This window comes from Aulonocara stuartgranti (assembly GCF_965226115.1).
Source record: "Aulonocara stuartgranti genome assembly, chromosome: 1".
NCBI lineage: Eukaryota > Metazoa > Chordata > Actinopteri > Cichliformes > Cichlidae > Aulonocara > Aulonocara stuartgranti.
Window position 1 is genome coordinate 40,300,853 of NC_138939.1, and position 27,958 is coordinate 40,328,810.

Here is a 27,958-nt window from a genome sequence, read left to right on the forward strand (position 1 = left end):
TCTACATGAAACAATGACACAACTACTTTTTCCAATTTATTTATTTATTTTTACCAATTGTCCAAATTAGTCTGTGATTGGCCTTAGTGTCCCAGAAATCATATTTATATACAACTAAATATGACTCAGCAAACATGTTTTAAATGGATGATTCCTCATCCATTTATATATTTGCTGAGCCCTAAATTTGACGTCAGTGAGCTTATCAGTGGTTGGTGTTAAAAAAAAAAATCCCCCAAATCCCCTATGAGCAAGCACTTGGCGACAGTGGAGAGGAAAAACTCCCTCTTAATGGGGGAGAAACCTCTGACAGAACTGGGCTCAGGAAGGGGTGGCCTTCTGTCTCAACTGAGTGGGGTTCAAATGTTCACTGACAATTTGGTTGTATATAAATATGATTTTTAGAACGTGATGTTGAGACCAATTAGGTGAACTTGGGGACGCAGACAGTTCCGTTTCTTCTTCTTCTTCTTCTTACTTGGTGGACTCTCTGGCAGGCTCTTAACTTCAGTCTCGAGTTCAGCCACCTTCACAGTGAACATTTTCTGCTTGTCTCGTAGACTTTGCAAAGATTCCTGCACAGACAATGCAGGCGAGTCCTCTTTTTCTTCTTTTTCTTGTTGTCTGGTGTCTTTTTCTTTCAGAGGCTCCTGCAGAGACATTGCAGTGGATGGCAGTGAGTCCTCTTTTTCCATCTTCTCTCCTCCAGCGTGTTTTTCTTTCAGAGGCTCAGATGTTTGCATTTCATTTGCATCGGTGGAATTTTGTTCTTCCGGCTCCTGTGCGATTTTAAGTGAGGAAGCTTTGGCCTCTTTCAGCTCTTGTCCAAGAGACTCTACCTTCAAATCATGAAGGGCCTTGTTGGGGCAGAGCTGGGATTTCAGGTCACTGATTTCCAGGTTGAGTGTCTCCTGCTCCTGCCTATGTTTAATGGCCTGCTCTTCAAGCTGATTTTGAGCTGCTAGGAGCTGTTTCTGGAGCATCTCAATCTGCTCTTGCTGAATCCTACATTGGACCTCAAATTCAGCCTCCTTAGAGGACAACATTCCTACAGAGTCAATGTGTGAAGCCTCTGTGGTTGGAGTGGCAGACTCCACACACTGCTCTGTGGTAGGGTGGCTGATTTGGTCCTGCAGGGTAACCATCACCTCATCCAGTATGACAATAGCTTCATTGTCATTTGTGAGAGTGTCTGTCTCACTGATGTCATTGGGCTTATTGCTAGAAGCCTCCTCCAGCTGCTCTATGAGGTCTTTAATCATTTCCTCATGATTTCTGTTGTTGTCCTTCATTTGTGCATGAAGGTTGTTCACCTGAAACTGGTGATAAGAGGCCCTCTTGTTTGCAGCTACCATTTTCCAGTAAAGGTAGTTCTGATGGTATTGGGAGGCTTCCAGTTGCTGTCTGAGAGCAGCAATCTCGTGCCAGGGATTAAACTGGACACTGTCCTGATGGGGTCTAAATGTGGGATTGGGTTGATATTGCCAAGTCCCTCGATTAGGCCCAGGGTTTGGTCTGCTGGGGTTATTCACATTTCCCTCTCTCTCCATATTCATGTCCTCCTTTGCATTTGAAATGGTGAGGGATTCAGCTTTTTCCCTTTCAGAAGTGGCTTCGGTGTTTTCTTGCATTTCTTCATTTTTCGGGTTTGCTCCATCACCCATGCTGTTTTGAGCTTCAAGAAAAGTCCAGGCATATGCCTGAGTAATTGGTCTTCTTGGTTCTTCGGCCACTCTTTTCTGTTTTTGCTTTTTTTGTTTTCTTTGGTTTCACAACCATTTCCTTTTGTGGTTGTGCCACAGGAGACTTTTCAGGATTTGGTTGTGCGGCTTTTTCAAGCTCAGGTTTTGGCGTTTGCACGATTGTTATTTTTGGTGTGATGACCATTTCTATTTTTGCTTCTGCCATTGTAGATGCGTCAGCGTTTGCGTTTCTCTGTGTCTGCCTTGTCTTTGTTTTAACAACCAGGTTGTTTTGTGTTTTTGCCATCCGAGATCCACTAAAGTTGGTTGAATGTCTCCCCTATTTAAGGGTTTTTCCAGTAGAATGTGCACTCTGACATCACAGGCTGTTCCTTTGAAGTGCCATGATTCGAACAATTCAAATTAAAATGCCCACAAACCTACTGTAAAGGAAAAGCTTTTATTTTGTAGCACATACTGAATCAACACTATCTGGTTGTTCAGTCTGACGTCACTAGTCGTGTCTGGGTGTTACGGTCGCTGACCTCTAGTGGCTCTCCCTCTGTCGAAGAGTTGTTTTTCTCCTTTTCTTGTGTTGCAAGTCTGCCTCATGAGCCGCAGCTGAGGTGTGTTCCAGCTCGTCAGCCACGGCATATAGTCTGCCATCCTAAACTGCCACACCCCCTGCCATTTTCCCCATGTTTGCCAGAGCTGTGAGCTGTAGAGTTTTGGGCAGCGGACCTTTGTGTGTGTGTATGTGTGTGAGAACTTACCCTCTGTGAACTTTGGTTTTTCTTTCTTTTATTGTGAGCGAAGGTGTGCCCTAAACTCCGCTGCAGGTCCATATATCAAACGATCACTATGGCATTACTGAGAGTTGAAAAACTGTCTAAAGTCTTTCATCTTTAATAAAATGATCAGCGTTCTGCTCTACCAGGTGTAACAATTGAGTTTAACATCCAGGCATCCATGAAAACGGAATTTATGACATTTAACGGAGTTAGAAGTTAGCAGGGAGTTAGCTCGCTAGCTTCTATCTAAATACAATATAGCATGTCCTGACTGCGGGGGTTTGGAAACAAATTCAAACGTACAGCTCTGCTATCACTTCCAGCATAAATGAAGACAGAAAACTAAACAGCAGTGACGTTTGTAGGGTTACTGAAGTTGGGCTAGCTGGTATATAACGATGTGCTACGTGACCGCTAGCGACACAGCTATGTTAGCATAATATAAACAAGCTAACTTTTTTTCCACTGGATAAAAGTTAACGTGAGTGTTCTCGGTGGTCAGGAACAAATGTAATCGCATGGCAGGATGCTGTAAAAGGACCAAACTTCAGCCAGGAGAACAACTGAGATAATCCATCCACAATACGAGGTTAGTCATTCATATACTGCTGCATGGGCTGGGCTGTAGTTACATCCTAAGGTTTTAAAAAAAACTGAGCTTAAATAAATGATTAGTGGTAATAAAAGCCGAGGGAGGTCAACAGTGATCAGTGACTGTTTTAGGAGCTTTTTGAGATCAAATAGAAGAAAATACAAAACATTAAACATGTTAACAACACAAAAGCCATATTAAACGCAGACTACTTTAGGCCCGGAAGATTCGTCACGTCATCGCTTAACGACCGGACAGGCCGCAGAGGGAGACTTTAATAGAGGTTTACTAACTCTTACTATCATGTCCATTGTGGAAAAATCTGTCTATATTTAGCATAATATATTTGAACAATCCAAGTATGCAAACTAAAATTGACAGGAGAGCTTATGAGACCACAAACACTGTTGAGGTCCAGTTCAGAGACACAGGTTTTGCACAGGTGAAGCCTAGAGGGGAGCTGGCAGCTACAGATTTGCTGATCTGTTTTTTTCCACACAATATCCACATTTTAAGTAAACAAATGCATGTATGAGAATCAGGCATAGGCTGTGTTCCGAAAAGTGTTTATTAAAATCTGTATTAAATGTGTACGTATTACATTTTTAAAAATTAGAATACAAATTTAATGCCACAAACCTGAGTTGTCATATACATCTGTGAGTTTATGTGCACAACAGTATGCACATGTGGTCTGTGCATGTACACACATGAAGAATTTGACATTGCAGCATCTATGAAAGTGTTCATTGTGTAAAACTCACAACCCAAACCTCTACTAGAAAACTGTCTAAAAGACTAGTTTCAATATTTAAACTGTCATTTGTAGTTTTTCTAAGCAAAATCCCCAACTGTTAAGATCTAATTGATATTTGTGTTGATGCTGTCTCCACTGAGTGAGCAGCAGCGCCCTCTGATGTTTGTGTGTAGAAGATTACAGCACCTGGTATTGCATAAACAGATTATTTGGATTTTGTTCAAGATTGATGATTATTTCACATTTTAATATTTTTAATGATAACATTATAAGTTTTGAATATCCCTTATTGCAGAATGAAGATCTCTTATGAAAGTTTGTTTGGTTTTATTCCAAGAAAATGACCAGCTTCAAATGTCGTCAGTGTAGGACACATACAGGATATCATGTTGAAATATAGAGAACTTACAATAGAAGCCACTAGAAACAAATTATTCCAGCCTAACTGATGAAATTTATGGCATTTTTATATGCTGACTGATATGCTGCTCAGTGCTTTGCTCCCTGCTTTTATCAGATGTTTTTTTTCCCCTCAAACTTTATTGAAATTACAAAGTGAACAGCCAGTCATTCCAGTTCAGCCTGACCAGTAAACATACACGGCAAATAAAAGTAACAATATACAGTACAATGAAATAAGATGGACAAATAAATAAAGGGGGGGGAAAAAAAGGGGGGGGGGGGGAAATGTGACAGACTTCATAACAACTTTGTACTTGAAAGTCGTGACAGCTCATTTGTTAAACATTTCTGAATGAATTTCAATCAATGATAAACCTTTTTTATTGGAAGTTAATTTAAGAGAGTTTAAATAATATTCAATTTCAATCAAAAATAAATTAAATGATGGGGTTGTGTTTTGAAATTTACATTTATGTATGTGGAATTTCCCTAATAAGATATAAAGATTGACAATGGCACATATTTTTTTTTCTTTAGTTTCAAAATAAGTGATAATGTTCTTCCCTTCAATTTTGATTTCGTATGTTGTCTTGCACAGTATATAATTTTCAAGCTCTCTCCAAAATGTAGCACTATATGAACAGCCATAAAACAAATGAGTAACACTTTCAAGTTCAGTTTTACAAAAGGTACATTTTCTATCAATGTCACAGAATCTTGAAATGTACATGTTGGATGGATATATGTTATGTAATATTTTCAAATGTAATTCTCTAACTTTGTTTGTAATACAAAATCTAAAAGGAACAAACCACGCTTTATCCCAGGTGATATTATCAAAAATAGCATTCCAAAAAAACTTCCCCCTTGGAGTTATTTTCTTCGCATTATACAAACATTCTCTAATATGTTTATTGGTGCATTTCTTGCTTAAGAAATCAATACCATTTATATAAAGAGTGTTAACGGATGCATGTGGTGTGTTCTGTTTTATGTAGCTTTTCATCAACTCAGTCAGTCCGCTGGGAACGGACTTTATTACAGAGCTAAAATCTTTAAATTTGATAGGGAATGTTTTTTCTGTAATAAAGTCATTGTAACTAAGTAGCTGGCCTTCAGAGTCAAATAAGTCTTTTAAATAGATTATATTTTTATCAATCCAATTCTGCAAATAGTGATTTGTTCCTCTTAGTAATACATTCGTTATTCCAGATAATAGATCTATGTGGAGAAAAGTTATGTGAATAACATAATTTCCAAGCCAACAATGCCTGTTGATAAAATGCAGACATTTTAACTGGTAACTTTGATATACTGTAACTACAAGACAATAGGAAGTGTAATCCTCCAACATTTCTAAAAATGTTATGTGGAATGAAATGCCATAATGATCCAGGAGATTTTAAGCATTCTTTTAGCCATTTCACCTTAAATGTATAGTTCAGGTCCATGAAGTCCAGAAGGCCAAAACCACCTTTGTCTTTAGGTCCACAAAGCAATGATTTTTTTAGATGATGGTGCTTATTCTTCCATACAAAGTTAACAAATAAGTTATTAACATTTTTACATGTGGAATCATACACATTAAGGGAAAGGGCTGGATACACAAATCTGGAAACACCTTCAGCTTTAGTCAAAAGGATTCTACCAAAAATTGATAGGTCTCTCTGGAGCCATCAGTTCAGTATAGTTTTAGTTTTTCCATCCTGGGAGAAAAGTTGAGTTGTTGACGCTCTGTATCATTCTTACAGACATGAATACCAAGGTATCTAACACAGTTTTTGACAGGAATATTGTGTAAGGATTTGATATTTGATTGGTACAAACATAAAATTTCACATTTAGATTTATTTAGTTTTAATCCAGAGGCAATTGAGAAATCATTTATTAATGAAACAGCATTTTCAATCTGATCTTTGTTTTTTTAAGGATAAAACGGTGTCATCTGCTAGTTGAGTCACTCTGATTTCTTTACCAAAAATAGATAAACCTTTAATGACTGGGCTATTTAAAATGTGTAATGAAAGTAGTTCAGCCACAATCAAAAATAAAAAGGGTGAAATTGGGCAACCCTGGTGAACAGATCTCATGACTGGAAATCTTTTAGTATAGTATAACACAACTGTCAATATTTGTATAAAACATTTCGATAGTTGACACAAAGTTTGGACCAAAACCAAAGGTTTTGAGTGCTTTAAATAAGAAATAATGTTCTACTGTATCGAAAGCTTTATAAAAATCAAGAAACACAATAAGGGAATCATCATCTATATTGTCAGAGTAGTCTAATAGGTCAAAAATAAGCCTTATGTTTGAACTGATATGGCGGTTGGTCATAAATCCGGTTTGCGTTTCAGCTATGATCTCATCCAGATTTTTCTTTAATCTTTTGGCATAGACCAATGAGATAATCTTATAATCTGTTCAAAAGCGTGATAGGTCTCCAATTTTCTATAACAAGAAGATCTTTATCAGGTTTAGGAATTAAAGTTATAATACCCTGTTTCATGCTTGTGGACATTTCTTTCCCATAAAGGCATTCCTTAAACAATTCTAATAAAGGATCAACAATGATATCCCAGAACTGTAAATAAAATTCCACTGACAAACCATCATTACCTGGAGATTTGCCCTTTTTCATTGATCGAATTGCCTCTGAAATTTCTGATTTTGTTATGGGACGTTCACAATTAGTTTTAAAGTTTTCTGAGATAGTTGGTGCAAAGTTTTTAACTGACTCGATAAATCTATCACAATCATTGATATTACAATTTGATTTGTATATATCTTTGTAGAATGAACCAACATGTTTTGAGATATCTAAATAATTAGTGGTTATGTTATTATCAATCTTAAGAGCAGATATATTGTTTCTTCTTTGGTTTCGTTTCTCAAGAGCAAAAAAGTAACTAGAATTTCTTTCACCTAGTTCTAGCCATTTTGCTTTGGACCTTATAAAAGCCCCTTTAGCCATATTAATATATCCATTATCTATTTCTTCCTTTAGTCTTTTCAATTTAATTTCTTCATCATCTGATAGAGCATCTTTCTTCATTAATATGTTTAATTCATTCATAATACTGATTTCTTTAGTGTCATTTCTTTTTTTAATTTCTTTGCTTCGCCTTATTGCCGCTTTCCTTACCTTGAATTTGAAAAATTCCCATTTTAGTGTGTGATTCATATTGGTAAACCCCCGAATATCTGTTCTGCCGTTTTTTCCACTATACTACAAAATGTATCATCATTCAATAAATTATTATTTAGCTTCCAAAAACCACGTAGTTTACTTTGACTTTGTTTATTGCCAACTAAGAGAATTGTGATGAATTTGTGATCAGTTAATGGAGCAAAATCATGAGAAGATTCTGAAACAAAATGTAAACACGAAGAAGATATTAACCACAAATCAATTCTGGATTGTAGAGATCTATTTGCATTGCTCCAGGTAAACTCTTTTGTATCAGAGTTGAAGAATCTCCATACAGCTATAACTGCAAGTTGTTCACAGAAAAATGCAGTGCTTTTAAATTTTGAGTGTTGAGATGTTCTTATTGGTACTCTATCTATAAGATCGTCTGGAGCATCATTATAATCTCCTCCAAGAATCATGTGGGCTCCCTTATATTTTGATTTAAAAAAAATCAAGTTTCTCAGATAATTGTATGCACATAGATTTGGCCTGAGTTGTGTTATTATGACTGTATAAATTACAGACTATAAAGAAGGTGTTGTCCAATTTGAAAACCAGAATAATCCATCTGCCTTCATCTGAAGACAATGATTCAATAATATTACCTTTAAAGTTGTTAAGGAGAATGGCTACGCCTGCCGAATGTTGAGAGGCGTGGCAAAAATAACACTGATCACCCCACTGTGCTTTCCAGAATTTTACATCATTATCACTCGAATGAGTTTCTTGTAGAAAAATCAAATCAGCATTTTTCCGTCTACAGAAAATGAAAATTGACTTTCTTTTGGTACTGTCGCGAATACCTCTAACATTAAGGGATAGTATTTTTAAGGAACTGAAATGTAAGTCTGTCATAAGAGAAGAAGGGAATGAATAAAGTGAACTGGATGTCTGTAAAATTAACTAGAAATTTATAAGGTGCTAAGGTATAAACACCTAAAAGATACTCTCAAACAGGAAAACTAAATGTTGAGTACCTAAGTAAAAGTCTTCAGACTCTATTTGTTTTTCTTTTCCCCATTGAAGTGACCCAAATACTTAAGCAAATTAACATTTATACACCAATAAAAGTAGGATGTTTAACTACTCACGCTGTAAAACATAAGCAAGTCCAAACATAACCATAATAATGTTTGCCAAGTATTGGTACACCTAACTTGGAGGTATGAAAGTTTTATAGAAAATTTAAAGAGGATATTATTGGTTGTAAACATATTACCTAATGAACCTGAGGTATTTCAAGCAAAACAAAACAAACAAAAAAATACAATATACAAGTGCCTCCATCCATCCATCCATTCACTTCCGCTTCTCCTTTTCAGGGTCGCGGGGGGCGCTGGAGCCTATCCCAGCTGTCATAGGGCGAGAGGCGGGGTACACCCTGGACAGGTCGCCAGTCTGTCGCAGGGCCAACACACAGGGACAGACAACCATTCGCACTCACATTCATTCGCACATTCACACCTAGTGGCAATTTGGATTATCCAATTAACCTATCCCCACAAGCTGCATGTCTTTGGACGGTGGGAGGAAGCCGGAGTACCCGGAGAGAACCCACGCAAACACGGGGAGAACATGCAAACTCCACACAGAAAGACCCCGGCCTGATGGTGGAATTGAACTCAGGATCTTCTTGCTGTGCGGCAACAGTGCTAACCACCGTGCCACCGTGCTGCCTGGAGCATATACAAGTGCCTCAAATTATTAAATATTGAACAGTAACATTGGGAGCCTGAGATAGTTGAAATACCTGTTAATGTTAGGTAACTTACAGAGTGAACTTAAAGTATTTCAGTCATCTTGCTGATCTTTTATCAGATGTCAGTCAATGGTCAACAGCGGACATACGTCACAAGAAGGTCAGAGGTCGAAGTTTATTGCTGACGTAGGAGCTTCGTGGTAGTTGGAAGATTCGCGGGAAATGTCTGAAAACAAGTCGGCTCTGACGTGAACGCGTACAACTTCAACCGGAGTTTGTAGTTTAACCTTTCAGACTTACCAGATAAAATATCAGTGTCTTCATATAACGTACGAAACGGAGAGAGTTTTAACGTTGGCTTGCTTAACTGAGGAACTCCACGCACACAGCATTGTCAACGACGCTAATCGGTTAGCTCAGCGGTAACAGCCTTTTAGCAACGATAACGGCTAAACCTGTTCTCCTAGGACGGCGGAAACAGCGGCGCACATACAACGGGCCCAGATAAATGCACATTAAACGGTGAGAACAATGGCAGAGAGGCCAGAAGACCTGAACCTTCCCAACGCGGTAATCACCCGCATCATCAAGGAAGCGGTGAGTGTGAACATCGAAACACGGTAGCAGTCACAATGTCGCGCGCGGTTGGTCTTTTTGTGTGTTTTATACACGCCGGGGATGGTTAAATACGCTAAACAAATACACGACGCAATTCTGGGAGGTCGCCGGTGACCCAGGTTAACTGTTTTTTTTTACGTTAACCGATTAGATTTGTTTACGTATTCCACTCTCCGTTTTTCAGATGTTCCGTTCGCTGTCTTTCTGTAACATAAATAACGTGGTGACATTTCCCTCACGACACCATCGATCAGCTCGCCGGTGTTCCAGATTATCTGGCGTCGCGAATTAACTGGTGACGGTCGAACAGACGTGTGGCAGACTTGCTTTTCAGGAGCCGCTACCGACAAACCAGCATTTGAGTACACACAAACTGCACGCTTTAGTTGTGAAGCGAAAACGCTGAAATCTGAGTAATAAAACGCACGAGGGAAACTATAACGAAGACGAGATTCTCCAGATCGTTTACTCTTGCTGTCTTGTGAACAGCATCGGCGTGGTGACGTTTATTTGTTTGCTGTTTTCGCGGTCGCCTCGTGCACGAGAATATCACCAGGTAAACTCGCAACATTTTTAAATATCTTGTTGTTCACGAGCAACAGGACGGACTGTGTTTGAGGTAACCTCACAAATGTCACAGATGAACTATTTAGTGTTTATTTGCTGGGTTGTCGGTAGCGGCTCCTGAAAACAAAGTCTACCTCACCAGTTAATTCGCGACGCCAGATAATCTGGAACACCGGAAATCCTGTTCACCTGCTTAACAACACCTGCTGATTCAGAAAACACAACTACATTAACTGGTGAAAGTTAATGCGGGCAGCTGCTGATCAATATACTATAACGCCCCACAGTATTCTGCACAAAATAAGCGAATGTAGCTTGTTTCCTCAGTGCAGCGCTGCTGCAGTTTGTGTGCCCCTTCAGAGTGACTCATGTGAGTTAAAAAAGCCAGATGAACACAGCACTGGGGTGAACCAAAGCTCCACACAATCCTGCAGGACATCCAATGTTTGATGTCGTCAAGGCAGCGTAATAAGAGCTGGGGATGGTCTGACCTAGGGGTGGGCGATATAAACAATATCGGCGACCGTGGCTCAGGGGGTTGGGAAGCGTATCTGTAACCGGAAGGTCGCCGGTTCGATCCCCGGGCTCTCTGTCCTGGTTGTTGTGTCCTTGGGCAAGACACTTTACCCTGCTGCCTACTGGTGTTGGCCAGAGGGGCCGATGGCGCGATATGGCAGCCTCGCTTCTGTCAGTCTGCCCCAGGGCAGCTGTGGCTACAACTGTAGCTGCCTCCACCAGTGTATGAATGTGAGAGTGAATGAATAGTGGCATTGTAAAGCGCTTTGGGTGCCTTGAAAAGCGCTATATAAATCCAATCCATTATTATTAATACGAGGTTAGTCATTCATATACTGCTGCATGGGCTGGGCTGTACATCGTAAGGTTTTAAAAACTGAGCTTAAATAAATGATTAGTGGTAATAAAAGCCGAGGGAGGTCAACAGGGATCACTGACTGTTTTAGGAGCTTTTTGAGATCAAATAGAAGAAAATACAAAACATTAAACATGTTCACAACACAAAAGCCATATTAAACGCAGACTACTTTAGGCCCGGAAGTAGGATTCGTCGTGTCATCACTGAACAACCGGATAGTCAAAATCTCTATCGCAATAGGGCATGTTGATGATGTCATCAAGCTGCGCCTGTTTTGGTCAAAAGCATCGCAGCGGCTACAACCATTATCATCTGCAAAGAGATGAAGCACTTTTGAAATATGGGGAAAGCCAAAAACTGCGCTTCCTCCACTTCCGTAACATTTAACATTGATTCATTAATGTTGAATTGTCTCGCAGCTGCTCTGTTCCCATGTTGTTGCAGTATATTAATAACTAACCTCGTATTGTGGATGGATTATCTCAGCTGTTCTCCTGACTGAAGTTTGGCCCGTGTACAGCATCCTGCTATGCGATTGCATTTGTCCCTGACCACCAGAATCCCTCACGTTAACTTTTAATGAGTGGAAAAAAAGTTGGCGTTCATCCTCCAGCTTCACTGTGCTAATGTTATGCTAACATAGCTGTGTCACTAGCAATCCCATAGCACAACATTATATACCAGGTAGTCCAACTTCAGTAACCCTACAAACGTCACTGCTGTTTAGTTTTCTGTCTTCATTTATGTCAGAAGTGGTAGCAGAGCTGTACGTTTGAATTAGTTTAATTAGTCAGCAATGCTGATGATTTTATTAAAGATGAAAGAATTTAGACCGTTTTTAACTCTGTGTTTGTTTGACTTTGGGACCTGAAGGGACGGAGGTTTGGACCCAGATTACTTCGCGAAGCTCCTCACTACAACAGCCGTAATGCTCTGACAATCCATCAAGCAGTGCGGCTTACCAAAGTTGTACTAAAACATTTTTTAACAGATTTCTGCAGCCAAAATCGGTTCGAGGTCAGTAAGCACAACCAGAATTCATACATAAGGCACACTCTAGATTTTTGAGAAAATTAAAGTTTTAGTGTGCCTTATAGTGTGGAAAATAATAAGTTATACAGAAGAAAAGAATATATCGCGATATATATCGTTACCGCAAATGCTTCAAATTATATCGCGATATGAATTTTAGGCCATATCGCCCAGCCCTAGTTTGACCCTGCTTTTTTTTCCAGAGTTCTAAACAGAGGCATTTTCAGAGTTCTTGTTAAAATCAAGGTGGGCCTGCAACTGTAAGTAGACCACTTTCTCCAAAACTTTAGACAGGAAAGGAAGCTTTGAGATTGGCCTGTAATTGGACAGTTGGGTCCAGGTTATGTTTTTTAAGAAGAGGCTGAACTATAGCTTGTTTAAAGCATGATAGGACACAGCCCGTAGCAAGGGACGTATTAATTAATCTCAGGATAAAAGGCCCAACAGTATTAAACGTGTTTTTAAGCAAGCTTGGGGGGAGACAATCAGAGGGGCAGTGTGATGATCTTAGGTTACTAACTACCTCAGTCAAGTCATTAAGGGAGACTGGCTCAAACTGCTCTAAGACAGCTGGGCACATAGGAGAAAGACTAGGATCTGAGGTAGCAGTTGACGAGACAAGGGCCCTAATAGATAGACTCTTGTCGTAAAAAATGCTAAAAAAAATCATCACAAATACTTGGTGAAGAAATGACTCCAACATTATCACGTGAACTAAGAAAAAAGATTAAGGACATTAAAAAGTACCTGAGGCGTGTGACTGTTTACTGACACGAAGTTTGAGACAAACTGTGTCTTTGCAGTTTTTGATGGCACCAGATGTCATGGCACGCCGTCTCTCGGTTCTGCAACGTTTATGTTTTATGTTCTTAGTGGTGTCCCTGCTAGTTTTAAAAACCCACTCCCTGTTGGTATATGAGCGACAGACGCTGCTTAACCCTTTAAGACCTACCATAGAACCAAGTCCGCCAGAGCTTACTTTATATTTTTACATGTTGTAGTGCCATTTTTGGGAGCATTTCAAGTTGCTATACATCAATACAACTGTTATAGCCCATATTTTAATAATATGTATGCATTATGTCCATAGTAACTACATAAATTGCAAAAAAGTTGCAATAAACTACAAAAAAATTGAAAATCGTTTTTGTTTTTTTACATATATTTCTACTTGGAGAAATTTAAGAGGTTTATTCCTCAAAACTTTAAATACAAAAAAGTTGCAAAAAACAGTTTACAACAACAGCAAATTTAGCTCTGGGAAGCGTGTTTGGGTCAGAAATTGGATGCGGTGGGTCCTTACCATCGGTGACTGTGGCTGTTTAGGACTTTATTATGGCCTCAAACAGCGCTGCCTTCTTCCTATTTACCCGACGTCATCGGAGCACGCTCACCTGAGGCTGCTTTATTGGTCGCCATGCTGACGGGATACGAGGGGAGGTGGAGCAAATATGAACAACCTACAAATACTGCCTGCTGCCACGGATGGACAGAGAGTTAAATTAGCTCTCTTAAACTTCACACAATTTGTGTCTGGGCCAACATGCAAGGGCCACACTCTAGACCTTGTCTTGGGCTACGGGCTGAATGTATCAATGACTGAAAATTGTGTTTTACCTATTCTAGACCACTCCGCAATTTTATTTGATATTTTAATCCCTAAATCTCCAGCTTCTGAGAGGGGAAGATTGCCCCTCAGATCATCTCGTAATATTAGCCCCAAAACATTGCTTGGAGTTAAATTACATCTACCTGATGTGTTGGACCCTATTTTTACCCAGGAGTTATGTGTGGACACCTTGACTGCCAATCTTAATAATGCACTTCTTGAACTACTGGACTGTGTTGAAATGTTCAAAAAGGAACCCTAAGCCTTGGTTAAATGAGGAGCTCTTGAACTTGAGAAGAAATTGCAGAAAAGCCGAGCGTCACTGGAGATCTTCCAGACTAGAAGTATTTCTCCAGGCTTGGAAGGACTCATTGTCTTCTCTTCAATCAGCGATGTTGACAGCGAAAGCAAATTATTTCTCAAATCTCATCATGAGCCATAAACCTAACTCAAAACTCATTTTCAACAGTGTGCAAATTAAAGAGAGTAAGTCAACTCTCTGCTGTTCTAATTTGATAGCTTATGACTTTCTTACATTTTTCAGAGACAGGGCTGAAACACTTAGAAATCGTATTACTCACTCTAGGTGTTCATTAGACTACTCAGCTGCTTTGCCTGTTGGTGCTGATAAACTGTTCTCTGACTTCAAGGTTATTTCTCTGTCTGGATTAACTAAGGTTGTAAAAGCAGTTCGATGTACAACCTGTTCTTTGGATCCTCTACCAGCCTGGGTTATAAAGGAACTGTGGTCAGCATTAGGACCCTACATTCTGTTTCTTTTAAATACTTCATTGACGACTGGAGTCTTTCCTGAATGTTTTAAATCGGCTGTGGTAGTGCCGATCTTGAAAAAGCCTGGACTGGATGTTGACATGGTCGCAAACTATAGACCCATCTCACATCTGTCTTTTTTGTCTAAAATCTTTGAAAAAGTGGTTTTTAAGCAGCTCACTGAGCATCTGTCAACTAACAATCTGTTTGAACCATGTCAGTCTGCCTTTAGACCAAATCACTCCACAGAAACAGCTTTAGTCAAAGTGGTAAATGATCTGCTGGTTAATGCAGACAATGATCGCACTTCAGTTTTATTACTGCTGGATCTAAGTGCTGCGTTTGACACTGTGGATCACTGGATTTTATTGGATAGGCTTGAACATTTTATTGGAATTACAGGAAATGTTTTATCATGGCTGAGATCTTACCTGTCTGGGAGGTCTCAGACTGTTGCTTGAAAAATGATCTCTCAGAGACTTGTGCAGTGAGGCATGGGGTCCGTACTTGGACCATTGCTGTTTTCTATGTACCTGCTGCCTCTTGGTGTTCTTTTACGTTCTTTTAATGTAACCTTTCATTGTTACGCTGATGACCTGCAGCTTTATGTCCCTCTAACCATTGGAAATTGTGCTGAAGTCTCTAAACTAGAATGTTGTTTATCTGCAATTAAGGGCTGGTTATCGGATAATTTCTTGCTCCTAAATACTGATAAGACAGAGTTGATGGTCATTGGGCCACACAAATTTCAGCACTTGTCCCAAAATTTCATCTTGAAAATTGATGACAGTGCCATAAATTGCAGGAACAAGGTAAAAACTTGGGTGTGTGGTTCGATATGGTGCTCTCCTTTGAATCTCATGTAAAAGAGATAACAAAGACCGCCTTTTATCATTTGAGGAACATAGCCAGAATCAGACAAGTTTTGTCAAGCGACACTGCAGAGGTTCTTGTCCATGCATTTGTGTCTTCCCAACTCAGATATTTCCGTGACGCACACATACAGTCCGTGGGAAAGCGCCAAGTCTAGTGTGTGACCTTTTTCATGCATGGGACCAGTAACCCACTGGGTCAATTTAAAAGCGTCAATAATATTTAAAAAGTCCTTGACCAGAAGTTCAGAGTCACAGCAGACATGGATGTTAAAATCACCAAGGATTAAAAAACTGTCGAATTCAAGAACAATTCCAGCCATAAAATCTGAAAACTCTTTGATAAAATCCTTATTAAACTTGGGAGGACGATATATGAGGGCACACAAAGGCGCAGCAGAGCTCAGGTGTAACTCAAAGAGCTGGAGATCAAAACTAGAAAATGAATCGTGCTGTAATGTGTGATGGCAATGAAATCGAGCATTGAACAAGCCAACCCCCTACCAGAGGACCGAGGGAGGCTGAAAAATGAGCAATCAGGAGGAACCAGTTCCGAAAAAGCTACAGACTCACCGGGTTGAAGCCATGTTTCTGTCAGAAACAGAAAGTCCAGCTGTTGGGACTTTAGGAAGTCATTTAATACAAATGTCTTGTTTGCTAAAGATCTTACATTTAGTAGAGCCATTTGAAGGGTGTAGATTCTAACATCAGATGCTCCGGCTCGGTTAAGCGTGCAAAGATTTCTGTGGTCTACACCAGCGGTCCCCAACCTTTTTTGTGCCACGGACCGGTTTATGCCCGACATTATTTTCACGGACCGGCCTTTAAGGTGTCGCGGATAAATACAACAAAATAAAACCAGTACCGGTACTGGGAAAAAAAGATTTATTCATAACACACGTGAAAAGACCCAGGAAAACAGAGTTATTGATAAAAACGATAACAAAATAACGCTGAAAACCGACAAAAACCCTGAAAACCAGACATTTCACACCTGAGCCTCAAATCTCACGGCCCGGTACCAAACGACTCACGGACCGGTACCGGGCCGACGCCCGGGGGTTGGGGACCGCTGGTCTACACCACATCCACGGGTCCGAGGCCGCTTGGGGAAATAAAATGCTGACCGCACTAAGCTGGTCAGCATAATGATGCAATGTGTGCTAGGGCTGTTCGATATATATCGGATGACGATATAAAAACGTCTATTTCATTTTACGCTATCGTTTGATTCGTGGTGTTGAAAAATAAACTGTTTACAGCAATATTTTTTCATGGTTCTGATGGACACTGTAGTGGCTATATTCATTTCTTAAAGTTCTCTCTTTCTCTTATATTTAATATAACCACACTACTGACAGACAAGCGCTTGTTTTTATGCGTTGTGGTTAGCAACAACGACGGTAACAGCATCGGGTGTCCGCTTGTTTATGTTCCACATAAACCTTTCACAATAAAGCTCAAGATCCTGTTGAGACTTTTCAAAATAAACTGAATCACGTGAAAGAGCAGATTGTTTACGGATGAGAAGTAAAAAAGAGCCGCCAGGTGCTAAAAAATAAACCTTAGACTCAAACGTTAGAACAGGCTTTTCCCCGCAGCACGCCGTGTAATAAATACTCACAAAGAAAACGGCGGATGTTACAACTTATGTCTAAAAATGTATCGTTTCATTCATCGGTTAAAACACTCGACTCCAGCTACATGACGCACAGCTGGAAACACTTCACGCAAGTCGAGCTGCCCGCGATTCACAGAATTTACAGAAAATGTTACATTTTTGTGATTTATATCGTTATCGGACGATAGATGTCTTATATCGGGATATGAGGTTTTGGTCATATTGCACAGCCCTAATTTATGCCCACAAATGGCATCGGGACCACCAGCTTTAACCCTCTGAAATTAGAGATGATTGACACTATGGAGCCTTGCTCTCAAAAACAGACATAGATGTAGTGCTGCCTGTGAAGCTGGATTTAAGACACAAGTGCTTAAAGTTTTTAGAACACATCAGCTTGTCATTACAGAACTTGACATTACTGGGTTGGTTGTTTGCAGCTAACAGACTTAAATTAGTTTATGTTAGCGATGTTGTTGTTTAGCTAGCTGCACTCACATGGGAAAATCCAGCTGTTAGGATTTGTAAAACGCATTATAAATGAGAACAGCGGAGAGCCCAGTCACCAGACAGACAATTTGGAGTCCAACACTTTAGGTTTTCCTCACTACGCTGTGTGTAAATCAGTCTCCAGCTTGTTGGTCCAGGGAACGACCTGTCACCCGATTCAGACAGGCTCTCCATGACACGGGCCCCATTTAAAGTGCTTTACACACCCAAACATTACAACTAACAGCTGGATTTTTGTGTTTCAGTGCAGTTGGAATAAAAACATAAAGCCACTTACTGCTTTCAAATTCAAATTCAAATTTTATTTGTCACACACACACAACCATACACAGTATGACATGGGGGTGAAATGCTTGTAGCTGTACAATGCCCGACCATTAAATGACAGAAGAAAAGTTTTACAATATTTACAATTTACTACAAAAATTTACAAATTAACTTAGGAATTTACAGTAAAGAATGTGCAAATAGCAGAAGAGATTATAAAGATAAGGATTATAAATTATAGGAATTATAGGATTATAGGAAATGTGTGGTGGTGCGTGTGGTGACGTGTGTGAGAGTCCAGTCTTATAGTGACGTGTGTGGGAGAGTCCAGTCCTACACCTGGTTCAGGCCCCGAATAGCCTGGGGGAAGAAGCTCCTCTTCATTCTCTCTGTTTTGGCCTTAAGGGAGCGGAAGCGCTTCCCAGACCTCAACAGTGAGAAGAGTCCATTGTTGGGATGGGAGAGGTCCATCATAATCTTCCTAGCTTTGGACTTGCACCGCTTGGTGTAGATGGACAGCAGGTCAGGGAGCTCTGATTGAATGATGCGTTCTGCCGAGCGCACCACCCTTTGCAGATCTCGTCTGTCCTGCTTGGTGCTGTTCCCAAACCAGGTGCAGATGTTTGACGTCAGGACGCTCTCGATGGTGCAGGAGTAGAAGTTCTTGAGCACCTTCAGTGGCAGATGGAAGTCTCTAAGTCTTCCGAGGAAGAAGAGACGCTGACGGGCTTTCTTAACCAGGGTGTTGATGTGACAGGACCATGACAGGTCCTGAGTGATGTGGACACCCAGGTATCGGAAACTGTCCACTCTCTCCACTGGCGTGCCACTGATGATGAGGGGTTTGTAATTCCTCGCCTGCTTTGTAGTGAAGTCCACGATCAGCTCCTTAGTCTTGCTGATGTTTAGGAGGAGGTTATTCTCCTGGCACCAGGTCTCCAGGTTCCTAATCTCCTCCAGGTAGGCCGTCTCGATGTTGTCGGAGATCAGGCCCACAACAGCAGTGTCGTCAGCAAACTTGACAATGGAGGTGGTGTCGGATGTGGCAACACAGTCATAAGTGTACAGTGAGTACAGCAGGGGGCTTAAAACACAGCCCTGAGGCACTCCAGTGCTGAGTGAGATGGAGGGGGAGACTTGTTTTCCTACCCTCACTGATTGGGGTCTGTCTGTGAGGAAGTTGAGGATCCACTGACACAGTGATGAGCTGAGTCCTAGATCCGTCAACTTGGTGAAAAGCTTAGAGGGAATTATTGTGTTGAATGCTGAACTGTAGTCCACGAACAGCATCCTAACATAATTCCCTCTGCCAGTGTCCAGGTGACTCAGGGATGTGTGGAGCAGGTGAGATATGGCATCGTCTGTGGAACGATTAGTCCGGTAAGCAAACTGAAGTGAGTCGATGGTGGGAGGAAGTGAAGAAGTGATGTGATCTCTCATCAGTCTTTCAAAACACTTCATCACAATTGAAGTCAGTGCTACTGGACGGTAGAGATGGCACGATACCACTTTTTTATGTCCGATACCGATACCGATATCATAAATTTGGATATCTGCCGATACCGATATGAATCCGATATAGTGTTTTTTAATCAATAAAACTGTTTTTTTAAAATATCTTGCTGCATTTTGCAAGTCTGCAAGTTCATACTCAAGTTTAAAACAACAACTACACTAAAGCTATTCTGTTATACCTGTATGCAAAAAAAATATTTCATAGTTCAGCAATACTGATCAATCTAATAAACTTAAACCTACACCATCCTCCCTATTCTGGTATTTTAAAGAGTACTTAGCATAAATATTAAGCAACCTAACTAATAGGGTTCCAACTCCCAGCAACAACAAAAATAAATAAATAAAAAATAGGGAACCACCCCTCACGCTCCACCTCATGATGCTTAATCGACGTAATCAACCTTAATTTGATGCAGTGTAAAAATGCACAGAAATCAATTATTTTTCAAGAAATATTAAATAGATTCAACATCTTTCTTCAACAAAATTGCAGACTGCACAGATGGTACCTTCCCAAAGTAAAAAGTACTATAGCTTACTAGGGTATATATATTAGACTTAATAGTCACTATATACAGTAATTGACTTCTATTCATTTTACATCAAATTAAAACTTTGGGTTTCAGATAATTATTTATTAAAAGCTCGACATTTTAAATGAGAATAAGAAAGAAAAGTATGTCTTTGTGCCCCCTTTTCCCTGTTCATGCCCTATCGGCCCCCCTGGCTAAACTTTGCTAGATCCGCCCCTGCACAGTTACCAGCGTCAGCTACGTAGAAAAAGATCCTGGTGTAGAAATTAAATAAATTCTAACAACAGCTTATCAAGCTTAAACGTGCTGCTGTTGTTCAGCCGCTGGTTTCCTCTTTCTGGTGCAAACTGGGCCAAAAACAAACCAGAGAGACGGACTCGCGACAGAAAAGCCGATCAGCTGATCATTTAAGCAGTTTCACGATTGAAGTAGCAGCCGGAGAGCGAGAGGCAGTCGCTTGTTAAGCTTAACGCAGGAATGCTTTACAAACATTCAGAGATGGACTTACACACTTGCTTTACTTCTCTCGGGGATAACTTTGTCGGAGATGAAATGCCGGGTTGCTAGCGAAGCTCCACATGCTATCCAGACCACCGACAGGTCCCGCATGCCACAGCTGCTCTATCACGTGATGCATACTGCTCCGAGTGCTAACGTTCTGAGGTGAGTTACGGCGTGTTGCAAGTTTTGTGAGGTGCTTTCGTGATATTTAATGGATCGGATTACATTTTTTATTTTTCTCCGATATCCGATCCAGTAATTTAGGTCAGTATCGGACCGATACCGATACGTAATATCGGATCGGTCCATCTCTACTGGATGGTAGTCATTGTGGCAAGCGGGCTGTTGTTTCTTTGGAACAGGGACAATAATGGACTGTTTGAAGCACGTGGGAACCACAGCTTGGGCCAGGGAGAGGTTGAAGATCTCCGTGAACACCGGTGCTAGTTGATCAGCGCAGGCTCTAAGGACCCGGCCAGGGATTGCATCTGGTCCTGCTGCCTTCCTGGTGTTCACCCTCCTGAAGGTGTTCCTCACGGCATGCTCTGTGATGACGAATGCATTTTCTTCACTGGTGCACTCCGAGCGCGCGCAGCCGTTTGTTGTTTTAATTGCTGCAGCGTCGAAGCGAGCATAAAACGTGTTCAGCTCATCAGCCAGTGAAGCATCTGCATTCATCATTGAAGAAGCTGGTCGTTTATAGTCCGTTATAGTCCGCAGTCCTTTCCACAGGCTCCTAGAGTCGCACTGTCGTAGCTGTGACTCTAGTTTTTCCCCGTAGCTCCGCTTTGCCTTTCGGACCGCGCTGCGCACGTTGTAGGACGCAGCCTTGTATAGGTCCATATTACCGGAGACAAGCCCTTCATTGTAGGCAGCGGTGCGTGATCTCAGAGTGTCGCGGATGTTTTTATCCACCCACGGCTTCTGGTTGGGAAACGTTCGGATGATAGTTCTTTCTGCTGTGTCGTTCGCTAGTTTCCCGATAAATCCCACAACCGCTTCCGTAAACATGTTGATGTCATCAGAGCTGCGCCGAAACATGTCCCAGTCTGCGTCATCCAGTGCGTCCTGCAGCGCGGCTTAAGAGACAGTTGCTTGTTGGTAGTCTCTGCTTTACGGTCAAGATGAAAAGGAATACCAAACCCTGTCAGTTCCAGGTCCTTGCCCCAGTACACAAGTGTTCCTCATTTCATGTTTAAGTGAGTCAAGCTTATAGCTTGTTAAGCTTATAGCAGTCTCTAAGGTTTGTGTACCTGAGTTGCCTTCCAATTTCACCCATTCTCCCTCTTTTCCTACATGAAGATTTTCCGTACAGTCTGAGCTCTGGAGGAATATTCACCGGCTTGACTCAGCTGATAGACCATAGTGACAGGAGGAACCCTCATCTAAGAATGAGTTTACATGTTGGTCGTGGCCTGATATACAGTTCTGCTCAAAAGCAAGAGGAGATAAGACCACAAATAACCTCATTATCAGTAAACCGGCTGACCCGACCGATCATTTTTGGCAAATACTGGAAAGCACATCTGGTACCGGAATATTATAGAGGGATATAAATGTATATAGATTCCATCTCCACAATGAGTCCTAATGGCCACGTTTGCTATCATTACACCTTACTGTAACAAGCATAGCATATGTAAGCATATATGTCTCTGTGTATATTATCTCCTAACCTAATGGGCCAGTCTCAACAAAACTTTGTACACATACGCAGGTTATTGACATCTATATATGCTTTCTTTTTTTGAAAGCATTTATGATAAATTCCAGTTGTTTTGATTTTCATATTCATCATCACCTGTGAATGTAAGCTACATTACGTTCTGTTTTTGTTTGTTTGTTTTTATGTTCAATGGCGATCGCCCTTATGTAACTTCAGTCACCACTCGAAAAAGTAAAGCAGTCAGAAATGTGTTGCATTATCAATGCAGAGAAGCATGGATAAGAATTGCACAGTTCGAGACAGAACTGCAGTGGAACCCCGATTTACAAAATTAATTCGTTCCTTTCGTAAGTCGAAGCACCCATCGTGCCTTTTTGACTGATGCTGAACAATAGGCTAATTGCTAACTAGAACAACAATACGTCGTTCAAGTGCAACAGCGAAGCGCAAGTATGGAAGCCAAGGGATTGTCACATGATTCGGAAGGCATTGTAAGCTCAGCCAATCAAAGCCAGCGGATTTCCCGAGTAACGAAATCAGAGTCAAGTTACGAAGGCACTGAACATTGCCGTTCAGTGCCTTCGTACCTGTAACTTGAATTTTTTGTGAAACGGGGTATTCGTAAGTCGGGGTTCCACTGTACTTATAGAACTAGACTATCAATAATTATGATTGTGTTGTTGGAGAAAAGATAAATGATTATTGCAGGCTTAGCAGGTTATGCTGTGACTAAAAGGTTGTGAATTATTATGCTCTGCCTGACTCAGCTGGTTATGTTTATGGCGTTTCAAACAGGTGTTGCCAACAGGGAAGATGCCAAGTGCCCTCAGGTGGGCAAATTTTGTAACATCGACTCTTATAACCAGGTTAAATGATGTTACTCTTGTCCCTTGTTTCTTTATTGGCTGGTATTGATACTGATTGACCGATGTATCAGTCAGGCTCAATGTTGGACCTGATATTGAGTTTTGGTGAACAACCACCAAATATAAGTTCAACACTTGGAATCGTCTCCAGGTGCAGCTTCATTTGCTTGTTACTTCATGAAAAAATAATTTAATGCAATACTGGCCAACCCCTTATGGGCCTTTGTTGGCTGACTGTGTTTTCTGATAATGTGTATGTAGTGTACCCTTGAGATAACACTTCTGTAATGTTTATTTTCAACAGCTCCCAGATGGGGTGAATGTGTCGAAAGAAGCAAGAAGAGCCATATCCCAAGCAGCCAGTGTGTTTGTGTTATATGCCACCTCCTGGTAAGAACTAATAAATCCCATTTACATAATGTGACCACTATTTATTTATTTTAGCAACTATAATAGGGGCGGGCGATATTTCTAATATACTTGCTGTATCTCGAGTTTTTCCACATATGATGGTTAAAATGGCTTAAACATAATCATCGAGTATAGGTTGCCATGGAAATATTAAGCTGTCTGCATTTAAGTCAGTTTTTATTTTCTCTCACATGCTGTGAATTCATCAATAACCCCCCTGCCCAACACTGAGCATGCGTGTTTATATATATTTATATAGAGAAAAATATGTCAAAGTACAGTAATTTGCAAAACATGCCGTAAAATTATTGGCGCAAAAGGTAGCAGTACCACGAAATTATTCCACCAGCTGAAAAGTCATCCACTGCAAAATTAAGACTGTTTTAAACTCGGCATGTGAACATCTCCCCACACACCAAAGACAACTTTAAACCCGCTGTCATATGAGCTACAACGCCTATCGGCAAGAAGCTGAGACTCTGAGGTTTCTGTGGACCACACATGCTGATATTTTCTTTAAAAGAACAAACAAACAAACAAAAAAAACTGACTTCACTGAGGCTTACACTGCAGCTCACCCCCTTTGCCCCCAGGGGGTGTTGGGGCTCAAGACATATCACGAAATATATCATGTTTTGCGGTATAGCCACACACACAAAAAAAATTGCGATGTTGCATTTTCCTCATATCGCCCAGCCCTAAATTATAATGACTCCGACATACATGCACATATATTTATTAGGGGTGCAACGATACACAAAATTCACGGTTCGGTTCGATACTTTGGTGTCATGGTTCGATATTTTTTTGATACAAAAAATGTTCATGCCTTTTTAATTTGTCATTTATTAAAATTATAAATATATATTTTAACTCAAAAGTACAGTTTTTAAATTTAATGTTGCTGAAACAACAAAGTAATAAAAAAATCTATCTGATGGAGAAATCACTCATCTTTGGAAAAGAGAGTTTATTACAGAGAAATGGCTCTTTCAAAATAAAAGCTCTACTATACGCTTCTTCTGGGCTATATTCTCAGCAGCATATTAAACATATCAGGTCCCCATAAGGAGAATCCTGTGCTAACGGCTGTCTAAACGACTCGGGTAAAGTTTGTAGCATGCGTGCTTGTTGTTTTTGTCTGCTTCCACTTGTCTTTGCACTAGGATGATGTCGGCGTAAATGTGCAGTCATATTCGTTGTGTTCCCACTAGTGCTTTCAGGTTAATCTCGTTGAAATGACATTAACGCGCCATAACGCGGCAAATCGTGCGTGGGGCTGGACGGTGAGACCAATTGAGCATTGCGTGGCACATCCAACATACTGTTTTACTTTAGTCCATGACGCGCTTATCTTCAGGGTCATACTTCACATGAAAACCAAAATAGTTCCAAACACCAGATCTGAATGAGGGTGGGGGAGGTTCAATTTGCCATGTTGCCACGAGCTTAGCTTCTGTCTTGCTAGCTTGCGCTGCGCTCAGTGGATCTGCGCTCGACAGTGCAGCCTAGGCGGAGTAGTCGAACGCAGATCCACTGAGCGCTCAACACAGACAGCATCGTCAGAAGAAAAGTTGATAAAATAAATTAAAAATTTTGTATTGTTCCATACATATGCGTACCGAACCGAAAGCACTGTATCGAACGGTTCAATATCGATACGAGTATTGTTGCACCCCTAATATATATATATATATTTTTTGTACTTTATTTATTCGAAATTCTGTTTTTAAATTTTTTTTTTTATACATAGAATAAAAGTTTATCAAGAGTGCATGTAATTTTGTTGTGCTTTTGGCACGACAATAAAATCAATTTTTATTCTAATTTCCAGCACAGCAGCAAGCTAAGAATGCTATGATGTGAATGTTAATTCACAAACACTGAATCAAACAACTGCTTCAGTTTAAATGTTTTATTGTTTCCCCCCTGCTTTTTTATTTTTTTTTCTTTTTTTTTTCTTCTTCTTCTTCTCCTCAGCGCAAATAATTTTGCTATGAAGGCCAAGCGAAAAACTCTGAATGCAGGAGACGTCTTGGCTGCAATGGAGGAGATGGAGTTCGAAAGGTTCCTGGAGCCCCTCAGAGAAGCTTTGGAAGGTGAAACTTTGAAAATACTCTCAGCTTTTAAAGATATTTTAATAAGTCCACAATAAGTTCAGTGACATCAGGACTTTTATTCATTTCCTTGTGAAGTTGTGAAAACAACACTAATGTTTGTATTAGGGATGTTTTTGTGACTAGTTTCTAAATGAGTGGGACAAAAAGTAAACTCGCCAGACTAAAACTGAGAGACGCTCAGATATCAAGTGAAATTTGAGAATGTTTAATGGAAAATGTCAAAAACTAATAACAGACAACTCTAAAGCTAATATACACTCTGATAGTAAGTTAACTTTAATATTTATTTATTGCCCCAAACTTTCTAAACAGAGGCATTTTAAACCATTTATCACATTCTTCAATAGTATATCATGCTTTTTAACAATGCAGCACCTCTCATTGTGCATTATCAACCTTACACATCCCCAGACAGACAACGAAGAAGGAAACACTTAAAACACACTGATGTTAAATTGCGACTAAGTAGTGTGGTGCATGCACTATAACTAATAGATGTAATCTCTCCAGCGTGTCCCGGGTCTACGCTGGGGCCGCCTCCTGGTAAGACATGCCCATCTGGAGCTTAGTGGGCTCCTTTCAATGTGGAGAAGTAGCAACTCTACCTTGAACCCCTAACCAATGAGTGAAATCCTCACCCTATTGCCCATCCACCTTTTGGAGAAAGCTAATTTCCTCATTAAACATTAAAATCACATGTTGACCCTTTTTAAAAAAAAAAAAAAAATGTATTTATTTATTTTTTTTAGTCAGTATCATCAATTATGTCAACAAATCATCGCAGCCCTAAAGTAAAATATAATTAACTGCAAGTAACAGCAGGTGTTTTTCATTTGTCAACAGTGTATAAACAAGGACAGAAGGGAAAGAAGGTGTCTGAGCAGAAACGGAAAGATAAAGAGAAGAAGGTCGACACAGAGAATAATAAGAGCAGAGATGAGGAAGGAGAGGACGACGATGAGCGCATGGAAGAGGAGCCTGAGGTCGAGAATGAAGCCGAGGAGGAGGAAGAGGTGGAGAACTGATAACATTCTCCCCACAGAGAACTCCGTCACATACTCTGAGATAATTCCTGGCCAAATAGGATATGTGTGCGTGCAGCTCAGCGTCACCATGTATCAAATGATAATGAAATGTGAACTGAAAACGGGTGACTTCTAGCCTGAAAACATGCAACACAAAGCACAAAGAAGTCACCTGTCTAGATATGTCATGTGACCTCCAATTTTGGATAAAAGAATAACAGACAAAAAAAATGCACATTTGATTCTGCTCCCTGATGTGACAGTTTTTCTACATGACAATGAAGGGAATATGTCTGGTTTTCAGACAAAATAAAACGTTTAAAAGATGTCATCTTGTTCAAACGTCTCCCCAAAAAATGTATATTAAATTGCAATGAATAGAATTGAAAACTGTTACCTTTTATCTGTTAAGAATTGAAAAGATGAAATGAAATCACTGATTTCTTTGCATAGTCTCCTAAGCCAAAGTTCTGAAAGTAGAGTTGGAACACGTGTTATCATATAGGAACTTTAAGGCAGATTCTGGCAACATTTGGATTTAAATCTGCGAGATTGAAGTTGTCACTAATATTGGGTACAAAAATGCATGTTTACAGCTTATCCCACAACTACAGCTCAGGTGCATTGAGACAGTGAGCTGCTGTTGGGTTTTATACCTAGAGAAACTAGTTGTTTTGTTGTTTTTGAACCATTTATACTTTTCTAGACTTGTATACAAGTTGCTAAGATTTTTAATAAATTTGTATAAAAAGCATACTTGCAAGCTTTGTCTTGATAAAACCGGTACCTTGGGCTGCTTCTAAAAAAAGCAAAGGTGGGGCTGTCTCTAACCAGGTAATGCATGTCCAAATGGTAAATAGTCTGGCTTTTGTATAGTGCTTTCCTGCTCTATGTGAGCACTGAAAGCACTTTATACAACTTGCCTTATTCTCCCACTCATACATGCATTTGTCCTCCTTTTTTCCAAGTAAGTGTTTTCTAGCGTTCACGCAAATTCGTACTCTGACGGATGCATCGGAGAGCAACTTCATACCTTGCACAAAGATGTTCAGTATGCAGACTGTGTGCGGTCAACCTTCCACCAACCCTCTGATTAGTAGATGACCTGCACTACCTTCTGAGCCTAAAGGATGTCAGCCACTAGCCACTTTTTAGCCCACAACATGGACTAAAAATTGGACAATAGAAAAAAATAAAAACGTTATCTGGTCTAATGTTTCAATTTCTACTGTGACATGGGCACACCATGCGGCCAATCGCATACAAAGACCGACTGGGATCATACCATTTTGTGAAAGACAGAAACAGTGCAGATGTTCAGAATACGGCAAGTGTAGATGTACAGGCCAGGTAGAGAAACGAGGGAGTGGATTTAAATGCAAGGTTGTCAGGAAACATTGAAGAAAAGAGTGAAAATGTAAAATCGGCAGCATCTGGCTGCATTTCAGTCATGCTGAAGAC

At 40.3% G+C, this 27,958-nt stretch overlaps 1 protein-coding gene across 1 annotated transcript; it reads left to right on the forward strand.

Annotated features, from left to right (window-relative positions):
* Positions 1-8,563: 8,563 nt before the first annotated feature.
* pole3 (polymerase (DNA directed), epsilon 3 (p17 subunit)) lies at positions 8,564-27,251 on the forward strand. Its single transcript, XM_082531415.1, has 4 exons — positions 8,564-9,713; positions 23,246-23,331; positions 25,333-25,451; positions 26,316-27,251. The coding sequence occupies exons 1-4, from the start codon at positions 9,648-9,650 to the stop codon at positions 26,495-26,497; spliced, it is 453 nt and encodes a 150-aa protein (XP_082387541.1). The 5' UTR covers positions 8,564-9,647; the 3' UTR covers positions 26,498-27,251.
* The last annotated feature ends 707 nt before the right edge of the window (positions 27,252-27,958 follow it).

Bases quoted from the DNA above. Each gene is read 5' to 3' on its own strand.
- pole3 (XM_082531415.1), top strand. From the start codon at position 9,648: ATGGCAGAGAGGCCAGAAGACCTGAACCTTCCCAACGCGGTAATCACC. The intron at 23,332-25,332 runs GTAAGAACTAAT...TCTTCTCCTCAG, and splicing joins GTGTTATATGCCACCTCCTG to CGCAAATAATTTTGCTATGA. The intron at 25,452-26,315 runs GTGAAACTTTGA...ATTTGTCAACAG, and splicing joins CCTCAGAGAAGCTTTGGAAG to TGTATAAACAAGGACAGAAG.